The 19211-nt window shown below is 26.7% G+C and overlaps 1 protein-coding gene across 1 annotated transcript in view; it reads left to right on the forward strand.

Annotated features, from left to right (window-relative positions):
- The window catches only part of LOC142324791 (DE-cadherin-like), a 129252-nt gene that overhangs the window by 64161 nt on the left and 45880 nt on the right, over positions 1 to 19211 (forward strand). Inside the window, exons 5-9 of the mRNA XM_075365788.1 lie at positions 4951 to 5139; positions 6293 to 6495; positions 15292 to 15466; positions 17591 to 17767; positions 18536 to 18707. Coding sequence (XP_075221903.1) covers positions 4951 to 5139; positions 6293 to 6495; positions 15292 to 15466; positions 17591 to 17767; positions 18536 to 18707 — 916 coding nt within the window. The remainder of the gene's footprint in view (positions 1 to 4950; positions 5140 to 6292; positions 6496 to 15291; positions 15467 to 17590; positions 17768 to 18535; positions 18708 to 19211) is intronic.

Here is a 19211-nt window from a genome sequence, read left to right on the forward strand (position 1 = left end):
AAGTTTGTATATAAGTAAAATCTGTAGAGGAAACAAACCCTGAAATGTATGAAACATATAACTGAGAGTATAATAAATCTGTTTGAGATTATAAGATTAGCACAGAACAGAAAATTTGGTGAACATTGTAGCATTAAGAATTTCGTGAATTTGTTTTACTAGTGATTGGTGTAGTTTTTTAAAAATTAAATTATTATTTATAAAATTAATTCAAACTTATGATGAATTAAATTTTTTGGTTGATGCTTGATGCATGGGTGTGTGAGTGTTGTTAGTAATATGTATATATTATTGTATTAGTGAGATATAGTTACTGTTGGCCTGTTACACCTAGCATTACAAGATTGATGTTGTTATATATTCATGTATACCGATTACATTATATATTCATTAAGTTCATACATATGTCTTAGTCGTTGTGTTGACATGTAGCAAATCCTTGATTTTATGAACTTGACCAGGGAAGATCAGGCTGTAAATTTGAACTGTCCATAATGTTAGGGTAATCAGTTTTTGTAGTATTTTATGACCTTTTTTCAGCATGTATTTAAATGAGAGAAGACTTATTTGAGTAAATTGCCTTCTTAAGTAATAATTATTTATACTCTAGTTTTAAATATTCAATTTTCATACATTATTATGTAATTACATAAAAATTAAATTTTTTTAATGTTAAATTCCATCTGCTTTTTATGTTTTTAAAGCTAATTTTCTTGAGTTACAAACTAAATTGGAATTGCTACAAAAATCCTAACTGAAATGTGATTTTTTTTTTATAAAAATCAATTTTTTAACACTGAATGTCTTAGTGTTTCCATAACTAAATGTTTTAAAAGTATGTTTGTTAATCAGTTTTATAATAATTAACATTAATAATTTACTTAGGATAAAATTTAACAAAAAGTCTTAATGTTTTCACCTTGGAGTAAATCATAATTTGCCTGCAGTTTCCTCTACTGATTTAAATATGTTTTGAAAGCTATGTAGAAAAACCAGTGTAATACAATTTACATTGTTTACATAATTGTTTTCTATTATTTCAGTTTGATATTAATTTCAAATAAATTTTTGTTTGTTTCAAGCTGTTATGTATGGTTCCTTATATTTGTACTAAATTGAGCCACTGATTATTTTACATTTTTTTCTGTCTATACAATAACTTAAATCATATAGTTATTGAATTATTGCTATGTTATGAAAAGGTATGAATTACATGCTTTTACGTATAACAATGTAATGTTTTTCCCCTGGAGCCATCACATTGGTGTATTCTGTTGACATAGTGTTTTCTTATGTATGTAAATAATTTTTTCAACAAAACAGATCCAATTGTGAATTTTATTTGTGTATTGGATGATGAATTTTGTTGTAGGTAATAACAATGATGGCAGTGGCTAATCTGATTTTAATGAAAATGATCTTGATATCACTTGTACATTCTTTAGTTCCTAGTTAATTTTTTTCCTTAATAATCATTAAACAAAATTACATAATCTTTCAATTATTTTTTAATAAAATTCTTTCCAAAATGTCTTGAAACCTCTTAGAAATTAACAGCTAAACATTTATTATACATGAATAGTAAATTTTTTGAAAGTATAATTTTTTCACCGCTAGGACTAGAGATATTTATTTTATATTTCTTCAAAGAAAAACAGCTACCTAAAACCTGAGTTAATTTTAAACTGTTTGGCATGAATGTCATTTATATAGTAGCTATCATATATATCGGAGAATATAATAAATTACATTTAATGATGTAAATGAAAAAGAAAAAATATTAGGACAGTAATTAGAAATTTGCAATAGGTATTGAGAGTTAAGTACTAATTTCTTATGCAGGAGAAGTGTTTCAGTTCATTGACATAGAAGTACATCAAGTTCTACTTTCTTGGAGTATTTTGTATGCCTGTATCAGGACTCTTGAAATTTTTTCATAGCGACTCATTTTCAACAGTCAAATATTTTTGCGACCCCCTTTCAAATTATCATAAGAATAAAAGTAAAAACCAATAATCTTAAAAACTAAAATATAAGATTAATATTACCTTTAATGGAACTGATGTGCTTGCATACAAAACAAAAGTAACAACTTTTACAACAACAAAAGTAAGTAAAACTTACTGAACAAAAGATCGAATCTGGGCTCTATTTCGGTAATAGCAGGTCTCAACACCATTTCTCTGTTTTTCAAACTTGATAGATGCTTTTTTTAATAGAATTTAATGCTGAAAAAGCTGTTTCACATAGATACATGGAAGTAAAGGGAAAAAGGACATTCATGACTAGTTCTGACAATATTGAATATTCTGCTTTGTTGTTAATCCAGAAGGTGTTTAGGCTCTTTTTTTGAAAAATTATTTTTTTTTAATAGAATCACATGAAAGTTCTGCACACACTCCTTGTGCTTTTACTGAGAGGTGACTTACTTTTTCTAGTTTAATGCCAAATGGATTTTGGATCCAGTCAAGTTGGCTGACATGTAATTGAAAAAATATTTTTCAAAATAAATTTCTAGGTTTACCAAGTAGTCAATTATTATTTGTTTGATTGCATCAAAACTTAGCTCATTTTCTGTGATGAAATTCTTCATGCATGAAAACACGTCGTACAAGCTATTTGTTACTTTCTATAATCACATGTTAATTTTTTCATGAAAGCTTGAATTTTAGATACCAATATAAAACACTGGTGTTTTCTCCTTGCAAAGATAAATTAAGCTTATGTCCAAATATATCTGACAAATAACAGTTTACAAAGTCAGTTTACACCTTCTTGAAATTATTTTACCAGATCTGAGTTACTTTTAGATAGAAATAGCATTATTTCATCTTTTAACCTACTAGCCTTCTTAAACTCCAACCCCTTGACAGCCATCTTGCTTCTCTGTGGAGTGAAATAGTGTTGAACTTGGAACCCAGTTGTTCACATACTCTTAGTTTTGACAAAAGGTGATATTGAGAGCATGGCTTTTAATATAATTAACAAATTTCTCTGAATCTTGTAATACTGTGTTTAATTCTGCAGACATTTTCATTGCTGCAAGTACTTCTAGATAAATCATACGAGTGAGAGTAATATACCACCATTACTTACAGACTTGACCTTAGCATGAAAGTCAAGTTTATTCCTGTTATTGCTGGCTGCGCCATCGATGCAAACTCCAATGCAGTTTTCCCATTTTAATCATACTTCTTTAAGAAAAATCATCTACTTTTTAAAAAATTTCCTCGCCTAATGTATGTCCATCTAACAAAAGAGTAAATCTTCATGAACATTGTTATTGTAGCAATAACTGACATAACCAATAATTGTGTCATTTTCTAAACATCTGTTGATTAATCCAACTCGACTGCAAATTTTGAATTTCCTTTAATTCTTTCAATTAGTTGCTCAAATTGGTCTTTGCAAAAACCCAAAATTCATCTAGTCACCATAGTATCTGATGGGGAATTTTTCTTAAGTCATCTGCATATTTTTGCCCATGGATAATTTCATCATCTGAGTGCTATTGGTAGAGCATAATCTTCACTGATTGTAAATGAATTTTGGCCTTTGCAGTTAAGTAAAAGGCTTCAAACAATGCTTATAAGTGTTTCAAGTTAGTAAGTATGTGAGTTTCCATGGATAGCTTTTGATTTTTACTTTGGGTTATTATAATTATAAAAAAAATACCAAATTGTAAAATCACTTTTAAAAATACAAGTATTTCAAAAATGCATTTATAAAAATTACGCGGAAAAACCACGAAACACATCAGAGCTGTGCAATGACTGCTCAATCACTCCTGAGAATGGTGTTATATCACTACACTATAATACTGCATGGACAGCCGCAACATTTTGCTGTTGCTCATTATCAACACTCTCTTATATTTACCTTAATCACATGTTTGGATATTTTTCTTGATTGTTTGATATCATTACTTGATCGATCATTATTAGAATTGATTCTATATATCATTACTTTACAATTAGTAATGTGCTCAAAACATCTTGTGGCCCTCTCATACCTTCTCACGACCTACCTGGGGTCAAAATCTTCACTTTGAAGAGGGATCTTCAAAGTTTATAGGTTTAGATAATGTCTTCAGCTTATGTGTTTTTAATCCTTCAAATTCCATTTCTTTCATAATAGAAACCATCTTTTAAAATATAAGTATTATGGCAGTTATTCGTAAGATAAGAATCTGTATTAGTAAAGAAATGTTGTCTTAAAAAAATGTAATTTTAAAAACAAAATTCATAATTTTTTTATTTTAAGGGATTTTCTTACATTTTGCAGTTTGACAATGAGCCTAATCATGATCAAGCATCCTCCATTCCAATAGTAAAACTGAATTTAAGAAACTTGAATTTAAGAGATGATTTGTTATGGCATCAGTCTCTAGTATATTTGTAGTAAACTGCACTCAACTATAAAAATTTGTATCCAAATCCTGTCACCTTAAGTTCTCCAAAAGTTGGGCTAAAAACGAATAAAATTTAAAAAAGTAACAATTTCTTAATTATTTTATAACACAATATGACATTATTATTAAAATACTTCTGATGTTGATATTAAGAAATTCATTACATAATTTGAGAATTCTTATTAGCTTTTTAGTTTGTATTTTAATTTGAACTTACAGATAAATGTATGAATACATATGTTAAAGATTATTGCGTTTTATAAAGATAAAAATTATTTTAGTAATTTAATATTGTTCTCTCCTTTTTGATCCCTTCATGTTCTGATCAAATAAATAATTACAGGAAATAGGCTTTTGTTTTTTCTATAAAAAATTTGAAATTTTTTGATAAATTGATATTGATATTTTAAACCAATAACAAACCATTACGAATACAACATTCACTGTTTTTAAAAAAGGATTAATATAATTTTCTGTTGTTTTTAATTTGAGTATTATTGTTTTATTGATTTTTTTTTTGTATTAATTTTTTGTTTTAGAATTATGTAGAATCTGTTCCTCAAGATCTTGCACCAGGGCGAGAAGTAATGAGAATATCGGCAACAGATATTGATGATGGAAACAACAGCATTGTTCTATATGATCTTGAACCCAGAGTTAAGATGGATGATAAATACTTCCACATTGATAGAAACACTGGTGTTATATTTCTTGATAAACCTATCGATGTAAGAAAATTTATTATAATAATGATAGTTTTTTCTAATTTTAATTGCAGTAGAACCATGATTATCTGAGAAAATTCAATCAATATTTTACCTCAAAAGCCAAGGAACCTTGGTTGTACATATGCTTATCCTGAAAGTTCTATTAAGTTTTTTCTTAGGTTAAATAAAATAATTAAATGTCATTGTTTATGTACTGGATTTATTATAAATATGTTAATGAAATCAAGTGTATAGAAATTTAAACTTGCAAAAGTTATACACAATTAGAAGTCCTATTTGTACAGCAAGTTAAATACATTTTGTTGTAAGAGAATTTAATGTATATACTAAAGATTAAAACACTTATGTCTGAGGTTTAATAAAAAAAAAATAAAAAATAACCAGAGTTTTAATTTTTATGATAAAGAATTTACTTATTCTTCTACATTGATATTGTCCCTTTCGTAGACCCCCAGAGATGTGACAGACTTATGCCAGGTTTTCTTCCAATCCTCAAAACATTTGTGAAAAGTGGATTTTGATAGAACCTTGAATTCAGTTAGTGATTTTTTTCTGTATTTCATCTATCATTGCAAATTATTGTCCTTTTGATGTTCTCTTAATCACTGGTAACAAAACAGATTCACAGGATGCCATGACTGGAGAATATAGAGGCTAGATTGTCAATACAGTGTTATTTTATTTTAAATAATCACAAATTAATAAAGTGTGAGCTAGAGGCTAAATAGTTATTTTCAGTGGTGATTTTTGATTCACGTCAGGTCACATACACTGTCCCAATCAAGGAATTTATACATAAAATTTAATATTTATTTTACTGTAAAAAAAATGTTATAAATTCTTTATTCTCATATTATGTTTAATCATCTAAAGCTCCCTGGTTAACATTCATCATGTTTTAGACAGTAATTTGATAGTATGTATTTTACCAAGCTGATTAGTTAGCTCTCTCAGGGCTAAAAACCTATGCTTCTGTTGCATATTGAATATTTGTTGCTTTTTTCTTGGTAACTTCTTCAATAGTGATTATTAGAGTTGCATTTATGCACAGTAATTTTGTGTAACTGCAAACAGTAATTAGTAATTCTAAGCAAGTAGTAATTTTAAGTGGATAACTGCAAACATGTTATATTTAATTTGTTTATGATTACAGAAAGACCCTAATTATAGATTCAGAATGCGAGCTACAGCGACTGATCAAGGAACATCACCAAATTCAGCAACAATTGATCTTGAAGTTTTAGTCGTTGAATCTCACAAGAAGGCACCTGTATTTACCTCAATACCTGCTTCTCCAATTATATTGAAAGAAAATCTTACTGATTATTCTTACAACATTGCCACATTAAGTGCTATGTGAGTATTACAATATATTAAGCGTATGATTGCATTGTATTTATGATCTTACTAAATTGCTAAGTGATTTAATTTTTTACTTTTTGAGTTTTTAATGTAAATACTGTGTTGTAATTCAGAAGAGGATAAAACATTTTTAAATTATCACAGGCTTAATACAAATTGATGAGGCTAAAGTATTTATATGATGGTAATTAAATTTAACTAAGGTGATATAAATTTTCAATCTGTGAAAGTTTAAAAAGTGTAAAGATTTTATTATATTTCATGTCAATTGGAATCAAATAGAAAAAATTATATAAAACTTTTAATAATGATGCTTCATAAAGAGAAATACAATAATAATAATAACAGCCTTTATTGAAATAATATTTATAATCAATATATATATATATTATATATATTTTATATATATATATATATAATATAATATATATATTTTAAGCTGCGGTGAAAATATTTAACAAAAGACAATACTCTTTCGTCTATGATCATCAGAAGGATTGTACAACTAAAAAAAAAATCTTATAATTAAAAATAAACTTCCTAAATCAAAGAAAATCTATATTTCCAAGCCTTTTTACAGTATTTACTTAATACTGACCAACCTTTTCCATTATGATACCACTTTAGATCCTCCATTTCCGAAAATTCCTTGTTAAAAAACTGTAGCCTCATCTCCCGTAGAATAGGACAAAATGCGCAATGTCCTCTTCTCTTTGCATATTACACATAGAACAAAGCTGAGAGTTAGTTGAAAATGAGTACTTGTTCAGATATATCAATTTTGCTCTTGCTCTAAAAAACCATTTAATTAAATTAAAATTTTCATTACTGTATACATAATTTACCCCAAGTTTAGTTCTTTGTAAATTAGACGACTGCAACTGTTGCTCAAAATACCTATGAAATCGGACTTCATTTTATTCTCAATCATTTCTGCAAAAGAATTCACTTTAAATTCTGGGTAGGTAGACATAATTGAGTGGTACGTTATGCTTGCAAACAAGCTCTTTCCATTCATTGTAAAAATTTATTCTTTTTTCTATAATGTGTCTTATATCTTGTTTCTGGCAGCTTCAAAATTCGCTGAACGTGTTTTAAATGGAGTCTAATTGTATGCAAAAAGATAGACTCCAGTCCAGTTTTCAGATACAAACTATAAGCTGGTGTATACTAGCGTAAACAAACCACTGTCTCAATAAAAAATCTCTGCAGATTCTCAACCTTATCGTAAATCCTAAACCCCCAATTTTGGGCACTGCAACAAATTACTGATCTATGCACTGCATTAAAAATAGAGATATGTATTAAGAAAAATCATGAAATTACGTCAAAACCAGAAAAGTCATCTATGGTACATTTTAAACTTCACACGTTTTTTAATTTTTATAATTTTATTATTAATTGTGACACCAAGCAACTTACCAGCAAAGAGATTTTAAAATATAATTAAAATATTTTAAAATTTATAACATCTAGACAGTTCAGTACAATAATATGTATGATTTCTGTTTCATATATTAAAAAGTTTTATAAATTCAGTTTTCTTCAGTTAGAAATTTGTAAATTATTTTTTACTTTATCATTCTGTAAGAATGTTATTTTACATTGATTTTGTGATATGTTAATAAACCACAAAGAGATTTTATAAGTTTTCTTCATATACAGTTTAGAAATGTATGTAGTTTAAGATTAATTTTAAAGTTTTTAATTCAGTGATAAATTTTTATCAGAATGAAATATCAGATTGTATCTGATAATGTGCTTTGAAAGATTGCTCTGTAAAGAATACTTTTTGGCCAGTAGATAATAACTTTGTGTGACAAGCAACTGAGTTTTCTTAGTAGAACTAAAGTTGTTTTATATCAAGTTTCCAATTCTCTGTAATATATACTTAAAGGAACAATGAGTATGCTTTTTATCAGTTAATTAAAAATTTCTGAAAAGGTTAATAAAAGGTTCTGTGTTTTAAATATATTATTAAATAAATTTGTAACATAGTAATTATCAAATTATATAGATTAAAAAAAAATGAAAATTTTTAAAATTGTTGTGAATTAATAAGTTTTAAAAAAGTAATTTCTAATCAGTAAAAACATGTTCTGTGTTTTTATATGGTTGGGTTATGTATTACATTTAACCAAAACTAAAAGAAAACTTTTTTAAAATAACATCAGTGGTTTTTCTCTGAAATAATTTTGTTGTTAATTAAAAATAACTATTAAAGTAGAGAATTAAAAAAAAAATTAATTTAAATCTTTGTATAACATTATTAATAATAAATTATTTTACATGGTTAATTATTTTTTTTTTTTTAGCATTTAAGTTTATTATAGTACCATATTTATAGAATGTACTCTTTTAAATACAATATCTATTTCATGACATGCTGCGTTTGTGATGTGCTTTTTGGGGGTGAAAGAGCGTGGTAAGACAATATTTGGCTGTCATGAATATTTAATGTGTGTGTTTCATGTTATAACTACTTAAATCTTCTTTCTCTCGCATGACTATATAAATATACTTCTTCTTTATCTCATACCTTTATGTCTTAAGTGTCAGTTTTAATTAAATATTTAATATTTCTAATTCTGACTAGAAGAATTTAGTTTATTGTGTTTTTATGACTGTAAAATTATTGCTTATTTGACTCTTTTAATTTAATTTATGATTTAAATTCTTATATTATAGAATAATGTGTGATTAGTTCAGTGTTAAATAAAATGTATTGTGCATGATAGTTTTTTAATTTTTTTTTATTTGTAAATGTAGAAGATGATGATTGTGGTGGTGGTGTTGATGATAAAAGATGTAGCTTTATGGTTTTGTGTTACAAATGTAAAAATAATGTGGTAAAATGCATTTTCTATAATCAATTTTCTTATCTTTATTTTATTTTATAAAATAAGCGATTGAAAAGTTTCTTATACACTATATAACTGAATTGACTTTTACAGTGTGAAATTGGGGAAATGGTTGAATCATGTTGTTCTTAGAGACACTTATTTTTGTATGGTTAATATCCAGTTGTAACATATTTCTATTAGATACAAAATTTCCCTGTTGATTTTATTTTTTGGAGTATTAAGCGACTCTTGATTTGCTCTGTATTTTAAAATATGAAACTGAATATTTTTCAGTTTTTATAACAATATTTTTTTATCTTTGTATAGCATGCTAGTTTTGTTAATTTTTAATAATTTTTCAGTTAATGTCGATAGCATTGTTTTATACAGAAATTGTTTTTAGGGTACGATGATATTCCAAATGTTGCATGAATCTGCTTTAATCTTTACTTATGAATTTAAGTGGTATTTTTAGATTAGTTGGTGTGTAGATTTTGGTTAATTTTGAAGTAGGCCAACCCTATTTCTGAATTTTATTACTGTTTACATCATTTCATTAAAAAATAAAAATTTTCAATAGTGTCCATGCCTGTGTTATTGTAAGCTTATCTTAAATTAATTTTTACTAAAACTTATTCTCGTTCCATTAATAAACATCTGAAAAAACTCATAAAGTAGATGAGGATAATGAAAAATATTCAGTTTACAAAGAATACCAACTGGTAATTACCAAATACAGAGTCTGAATTGCAACAAACTTCTATACACATTAGTAAACTACATTTTTTCTTATTAATCTTCATTATGTACACTTAGTTTATTTACTATTTTGTGAAAATTTGAGATGCTGACAATAGCCTTCTTGCTACTGTGTTAAAATTGGTTTCTCATTACCAGGAAAAATTCTACATAATGAGTTAATATCATTTTTTAATAATATAAGTCAGATTTTACTTTATAATTTATTTTGAAGATTTCTTGTCTATGAAAGTGTTACTTGAAAGAGTTAGCCTTTGTTTAATCATTTGAAAGAAAACAACTACTGTATAAAGGATGCTTTGTATATAATAAACTTTCAGATTTAATTATAATCATAATGTAATTTATTATTTTTTAATCAGTTCTTAATTTTAAATGTAGAAATATTTCTTAACTGATTTTTCATTTTGACAATTTACTCTCCAATATTAAGAGTCGTAAAAAATTGTCTAATCAAATTTGTTTTACAAGGGTGATAATCCAGAATATGAAACTGTATAAATTTATGTTGTTTTTAAGTTACTATTATTATGTATTTTTATATTATGATGTATATTTTTTTTAAAAATGCAGCATTTGATCTCTACAGTGTACCCAAATTTTCAAAATAAATAATTCAATTATTAAATGATAAAAATGATTTATGTGGACATTATATGAAAACTGAATTCATTCTAATGACTTATTAGAATTTATTTTTTACTTTATTTTATTACATATTTTATATTGCGAAAACAGTTATTGGACAGATAATTTGTACACTGTTGTTCACTGTTCAAAAGTCTGTTAATTTCTTTTTGAGATGCACTGTACATAATTTTGAATGTCTTAAAGCATAGACCAATTTACATGCATTTATTTTTTGAGAGAGTGTGAAAACTCCAGAGCACTTCAGCCATGAATTTTAATGTGTAATTCCAAAGAAATTAAGCCAATCTGTTTGCTTATACCTCCAATTACTGCCAGACTTTCTCACCCAGATTAGAGAATTAGTGTCTATACCTCCTTAAAAACAGGACCCAAGGATATGGAATTACTTCCACTCAAGAGTCTCTTACATTCATAGTTGATCTGTTTTGAAATCTCCAAAGGCTGATTTGATGATAGATTCTGTAGGATATCACTTGGGAGTAGGCCTGTATTATGCAGATACCTGCAGAATAGTTGATTTCCAATGCTACCAACTGTCAAATTAGCAGTTTCACTCCAAATAGATGTTGGTTGAATAGATCTTTATCTATTAAATGTTAGCTTTAGATGAATAAGAAGTAGGAATAGCATAAAAGTTAATTCCTAATGTGATTTATATAATGCTTTATTATTATATTCTGATTAAAATAAAACAATAATTACTTTTATTTAAGAATTTAGTTTTTTCCACTCTCATATATCTCCGTGTTTTCAAGATTTATTATCCTAATGAGTTTGGATAGTACCTTTAGTGACATCTTATGCATATATGTAGTTGATGCATTTTGTGGAATCCAAATTTATTAAAATAATATTTTAATGCATTTTTAATATGAAAGCATATTTAAAATATGATGTTCATCTTATTTATGAGATTACAGAAAAACTCCCTATAAATAGTTTTATTAAATAATGTAATTAATAACTAATTATATATAAAATATAATTAGTTGTTAATAAATAGGTTTTGTTGATTTTTTTTTCTAAATGTTGCATGTTTTCATTTAACTCATATTTTCGTCTGTATTTAACTTTTGGTGCAGTGCTAGATATTGTATGATATTGTGGACATATATATAAATATTTAATATTGTATGAAATAAAAACCACCAAAACAGTAATTTTAAGTTAAACTTACCATATCAATTTCCAAGAATCGATTTTCGTAGATCCTATACATTCAGTTGGTATTGAAGATCTGTTCTTTTGAAATCTTGAAGTTTTATGAATGCATATGCAAATTTTTCTGTCCAGTTCTGGAATGATGTTATAATATGATTTATGTATTATAAGATAATTATAAAAATACAATATCCAACTGAAGATGCAGGATGTTGTGAAAATTGATTCTTTGAATTTAAAGGGGTAAGTTTAACTTATCTTATTATTGTGTTTTATACTTTACATAATATTAAATTTTATTAGCACAGTGGTCAATATATTAATGAACTAATGAACAGAGTATCACAAATTTCTCCCAGGATTTTCATAACCTATTTTATTCATGAAAATAATGGAAAAATTTCGCTCAGGTTTCAGCTTCCTGGTGAAATTAAGTCATTATGAACGTTTTAGGTCGTTAATTAACAGCCAGAATTAGTGATTTTTTTATGACTTTTGACCTGAAAAATCAAATAAAATAGATCCCAGAACCATACCTGCAATAGTGTTTGAGAAATCTAGGGTGAAAAACAAAAAATTGGGGTAAAAACCTTTTTTTCTATGTTTGATATACAGTAATTGCTAAATGGGCAATGAATACATAAAACTTAAAAAAAAAATTGTAGAGAATTTAATTCTGAACAAAATTGTTTAAGATAAGTTGAATAAAATGCAGAAAAGTTCAAATTTTATTTAGAAACAGAACATTATTACATTTAACAGAAAAGTACTTATTTAATGTAAACAAAAACCAAATTCTTTTCTTGGTGATGTGAAAAATTGTTAAATCTAAAGAAAACTGGAAATTGCACAACAATAGTTAAATAAAAATAAATAAATAAAAGTTAATTGGATCACAATTTTTTTATTAATTACAGAAACACAATAAATTATTTGAAAAATTATTGTTTCAAAGTTTACAATAAAATAACAACTGCTGATCAACAATGCGCAATACTGTATTAGTGTTCGAATCATTCTGTAAGGTACATTAAGTATTTCAGGAGCTGTGAATTGTGCTGTTGTTAGTGAAGGTTTTCTGTGAATTTTAGTTTGAAAGTGATTGTTTTGTCATTGAAGTAATGCTGAACTTATTTACAACAGAGGAATATGCCAATATAGTATTCATTTTGGGTGTGACTAATGGTAATGCTACAGTAGAATATAAAATACGTTTTATGAATTGCAGGATTCCAGATTCGAAAACAATTAGTATGACTTTTCACAGTTTTTAGGAAACAGGTTCAGTACCTAGTATTCGTACCAGCTATGAATGATCTGTCCAACATGATGCAGTTATTGATGAAATTATTATCTATGCAGTTTAGCCCAGTTCAGGCATCAGTACACAATGTCTTTCTAAGCAGATTGGAGTTTTTTATTTGATGGTTTGGAGGACTCTTAAACAAAACAAGTTTTATCCTTACCATAAACAGTCTGTTCAACATCTACACCCAGGAGATGATCCACTTTGCTTGTGGAGTTCTGAAACTGGTGGAATACAAATCGACAGTCTACAATGTTTTGTTTATTGACGAGGCAAATTTCACTCAAGAATAATTTATGCAATGAGCATACATGGGCAGAAGTAAATCCTTATTAAACGGTGTAAGGCAGTTTTCAACACCAATTTAGCTTAAATGTATGGTGTAGTCTTCTCAGTTAACTTCTTGGACTGTTAATATTACTTGGCTGCGTAAATACTGAGTAGAATTGACAGCTGCTTGAAGATATTAATCTAACAGCAGGACGCAAAGTATACTTCCAGCACATGGTGCACCTCCCCACTTCTCCCGTGCCATTTCCACTCAATATCATCATTTCCCCTTAGAAATTGATCAGTCATGGAAGTCCACATTCCTGGCCACCATGATCGCCTGATCTATCACATTTAGATTTTTGCGTCTAGGGATGGATGAGAAATATTGTATACAAAACAAAAATATTCTCATGTGGCATTAATTGTCTGCGTTATGGATGAGGCTGAGGAACTTAAGGACAGCAATGAATAACTAAAAAGAGCAACAAAAACAGTACAGAAGTATATGCGAAGAAATGTGTTGAAAATGGCAAGCTTATTTTTGAACATTTATTATAAACAGATACATATAATGAACTTTCTAAATAAAATTCAAATCTTTCTAATTTTTCTTTGTTTTATTCAACTTATCTTACACTTTTTTGTTCAGAATTAAATTCTCTACAAGTTTTGTATAAAGGTGTTTATTATGGGTTTATTATGGGTGTTTATTACCCATTTAAGAAAGTAATGGTATGTCAAACATAAAAAACAGGTATTTTATGCCAATTTATTGATTTTCACCCCAGATTTCTAAAAAGTTAATGCAGATATGGTTTTGGGACCTATTTTATTTGATTTTTCAGGTCAAAAACCATATGAAATCACTAATTTTGTTCCTTAATTAACATCCTGAAAACTTCAGTACAACCTCATTTCACCAGGGTAGCTGAAATCCAAGCTAAATTTTCACTACCTGTAGCTTGCAAACAAAGTATTTTAGGATATATGTTCATATGAACTTTTTCCATTATTTTCACAAGTAGAATAGATTATAGCATTCATTCTCAAACTTTTTATCCCACCACCCACATTGGGAATAAAAAATTTTCTAGCACCCCCAAAATTTCTAAAATTACTATCTGTTAAAAATAATAATTGCAATTGCTGTTTTTAAGATGCGCTCTTAAAAACAAGAATTGCAATTATTGTTTTTAAATGTGGCATATCCTATTACTGAGTTGAAACTTACATTTTCAATGAGAGCAATTAAAACACATATTTAATCATATTTGGAAGTATTTTTATTAAAATTTGTATAATAAAAATTACAATTGTATATAAATATATATAGTTATATAACAGCAATAGTGGTAACATATTCAATGTAACAATACAGTAATTAAAGCTAGTTTGAAATATCAGAAAAACATCATCTTTGCCCCTTTTTATTTAATTCCTTTATTAGGCGGCCTTCCTAGACTGCCTAAACAACCCCAATTTTCTGTGGGCCTTCTACTCCCCCCTGAAGGCCTCCACAGCGCCCACAAGGGGAGCATTATCTCTCTTTGAGAATGAATGGGTTATAGGTAATGTAAGCCTGGGAGAATTACATGATAAACCCTGTGTGATTGCACGCGCACGCGCGCGCGTGTATATATATAAAACTGTTCTAACTTTTTTTATATATATTTAATTTTATTTTGTTTTTAACATATTGCTTGAGTTATCTGTGTTATTAATTGTAATTTTGTAAATTATACATACTTTTGACATTGATTATTCAATTAGAAATTATTTTTTATGTTATTAATTTAGGTCTAATACGGATGAAGAAGCACCTGTATTTGATCTGGTAAAGGGAAGAACTGAACAGACTAATAAAGATAATACCTTCAGACTTGTCCCTGAAGGTACAACAGCACATATTCGTTTGGCAGGCCATATGGATTATGAATCAATTAATGAATATTCACTTACTGTTCGTATACAGGTAGGTAAATTTTATTATTTCAAGGTTTATGTTTATGTTGTGCATTATTTATTTATTAGTTTAAATTTGACAATAACTTTTGTGGTTATAAGAATTGGTAAAGTAATAACTCAAATATTTAGATATATGCTTATTAGAGTCTTGATCTCTTTTAATTCCTTCATAATTTCTGATATTTTTTGCATAGTCTAATTTTTAAGAACCAAATCTATGAACATTATATAATATGTTCTTTTTATTTATTTTTATACATAAACATTTGGTGGAGTATTTGTAACACTTCAAAACCTTTTTTAATGTATTTTATGTTTGCTATATTGTGTTGCTTTGAATAGATTTGTGGGAACAGTAAACAGAATTCATTAATATTTATACCACATTTTTGGTTCTGTTGTCACATTCCATTTACAATAAAAAATTAAAAATCATTTAAAATTTTATCATCAAAATAGCTTAGATGTGTGTTTCTTTAGTAGCTCAGATGTTTAGCTATCAAACTACATCTGTAGTTAGATATTTAGCTATTTTTAAAACTATGTGTGTAGTTTTAAAAATGCATCTATCATGGTGAAAATTAAAAAAAAAAGAATTTCATCAAATTAATGAAATAAGTATTAGAATTAAAAAATGTAATTCTGTTTCTTTTAATTATTGAATAGATATTTGGTAATGAATGAAAATAATAAATCTTTATTTCTAAATAAAAATTATGTTTTGAACTTAAAAATTACTGAGTCATTTATGACTCGGTATTGAAAGTTTTGAGAAAACCCATACAGGTATAACATTTTTAAATGTGAGGAGTTTTTTTAGTAATATGTTATTCTTAAGATCACAGTGACCATTGTTTTAAACAAGTAATTTTACTGAAGAATACAAACATGACAGATATGTCTATACAGAATATCATTTTATTACTGATACTTAACTGCACTCTTTAAGGATGGAATACTAAAGATTAAAAAATGATGGAATATATATAAAATTAAATTGCATATTCTAATTCTACAACTATCAAGTTCACCATTACTTAATCACTTAGTAGAGATACAGTTCTGTATATTATCACAAAAAAAACTGAATCTTGTATATATGTAGTGGTTAATTAAATTGCTGCAGGTTTTTTAATTTGTATAAAACTACAAATGCACATTTATATAAAAAAGCTTATGACCTACATTTTAATAATTTGTTCATAAACTAAAAAAACCTACCAGAAGAAAGAAACCAGAATTAAAATGCTAAACCTTTCATTCTTGATATTTCCTACTCATTTCCTTAAGCATATTAATAAGTATCTAAAAATATTTTCAAATTATCTGAAAACTTATTTTGCAATGTAGAAAAGAAATTATTATTATATATGTATATGCTCATTCATAGATAGGTAGACATGAAATCCTGTTAATCTTTAAGAAAGAATTTTTGTACAACATTTTTTTCCATTTTTTTAAAATTTTACTTTAAAAATAATTTTTGTATGGTGTGTCTGAGTTTTTTAATATACTAGCAATATGTGTGTTTGTTACTTCTTCCATTTATTATTATACATTATTGATAAAACTTGGCCAATTCTTTTAGTATGTTCAAAAAGTAAAAATACTTAAGCTGAAAGTATTATTTTGCAATACGTTATGTCTAGAGATTAATTGAAATTATATATATTTAAGTAAAAGTGATTTTCAATAATCTGAAAAATTAACAAAGATAAAATAAATTCTTAGTGTACAGTATTCTTATTTAAACAAAAATGAGACTATAAATTTATCTATTAAACTGTAAAAGTCCTGTAACTTTTGATTGGAATTGTATTTTATGTAAGTAAGGAATTATATATACATTTATACCAGAAATCATTATATGTATTCTGAGTATAAGCAAGTACAGGTATATTGGGTTCTGGTTAAAACTGTAAACCTCACCCACCTGTAAAGTCTGATTGTTCCACAACTCTTTGATATACTTAGGAGTGTAATACTGGAAATTGAATAAATCTAAATGCTATGTGCTGCTTCACTTGGTGTTGATAGCACAGGTAGTTTCATTGACACTTGATTTAAATAGTCTATGCCACTAGAAATCAAAATTATTTAAATTGTGCATATAATGTTTTTAATTTTTCAGAACAAATACAGTTTAGCAGCTGAAACATCACTTACAATTCAGTTAGAAGATGTAAATGATAATATTCCTATATTTACTGAAGTTGCTTCAGGTAGTGTGCTTGAGAATGAACCTCCTGGTACACCTGTGATGCAAGTTAGAGCTATTGATGCTGATAGTACTTCAGAACATAATCAGGTAATGTTGAATGAACTAATAATTTTAAGTTTATTTTATATTATTTAATTAAAATATAAGAGTGATGGTTGGTTTTCTAAAAATGTATGTAACAAAATTCAAGTTGTATAATGGTATACTTTGGTTATTTATTTTTATAAAATAAAACTGAATTTCTTAATTTGAGAAATCAACTTCTCAAAAATATTAATGCATTCACTTTAAACACACTAAAAGTAAAGCTTTACTTTGTGCTAGTTCCCCCACAAGAATGGTCAGTCTCCTGCCAGCCGTCAATGACTCAGCATTGTTAATACAATGTTATTACAAGTTCAAATATTATAATAAAATTAATTTACTGTAGAAATTAATGGCTGTTATTTATTTAATTGAACCAGTAAGACAAATATTTAGAATAATTAAACCTAACCAAGGTACTAAACCAAGGCAGTAATTATTCAACATTTTTAGAATGTTGAAAAAAATTTCAAAAAAATTATGTCTGTTGTGTTTTTATTTAATTAAAATATGATTCTTCTGTGTTCTGTTTTTCACTTTTGAAATATATATTTGTATTTTTTCATGAAATGCACCATCGTCAATTTTAAAACTTGTGATATGTAATTTCATTGATTCTACTCATTATTTCCATTATGTTTAATGAGCAGATGTTCTGCAGGAAGATTATTTGAAGATACTACTGTAATCTTATTTAATTGTATGTCTAATTTTTAAATATAAACAATAATTTAAGAGTAAAATCTATATTTCTTTTTTAATGTTGTACAGGTTACATATGAACTTGCTGATAATACAGATTACTTTGCTATTGATAAATATACAGGAAATATTACAACTAAAGTTACATTTGATAGAGAAAAACAAGACTTCTATAATGTAAAAGTTATTGCTACAGATAATTCGCCTTCAGCATTATATTCCACTGGTGAACACAATAAAGGTGAGACAGTTAAAACTATAACATGGTTATTATTATTATTATTATTATTAATGTTGCATTTTTTACTGAAATCTTTTACTCTGTATTTTTATAAATTAATTTTATTTATGTTAAGAATAATTGAATTAGTCTGAGGAGAATGGGACTTAGTCAGTATTTGCTATTTTTCAAGAGGATGATAAAACTTTCTACTGCTATAAAATTGTAACATAAAAATACTAAAAAAATTGGTAGTTTCTTTATATGTTCTATTAACATTATTTAAGGCAGGACCTTATTTTACTTAAGATTTGAATTCAATGACATTTTTTTTTTAATTTTGACTTAGTTCCTTTCTCCTCATTTTGGTGATAAAAGTAAAACAGTTTGGTATTATGCTTGCAAATAAACTTTATTTCTCATTTAAATTAAATGAATATTACTAAAAAGTTACACCAGTATACAAGAGTGCAATAATAATTAAGATTAAGAAAAATATTTTACTAATGTTCTATTAATCTAAAT

This window comes from Lycorma delicatula, chromosome 5, assembly GCF_047948215.1.
Source record: "Lycorma delicatula isolate Av1 chromosome 5, ASM4794821v1, whole genome shotgun sequence".
Classification (NCBI taxonomy): domain Eukaryota; kingdom Metazoa; phylum Arthropoda; class Insecta; order Hemiptera; family Fulgoridae; genus Lycorma; species Lycorma delicatula.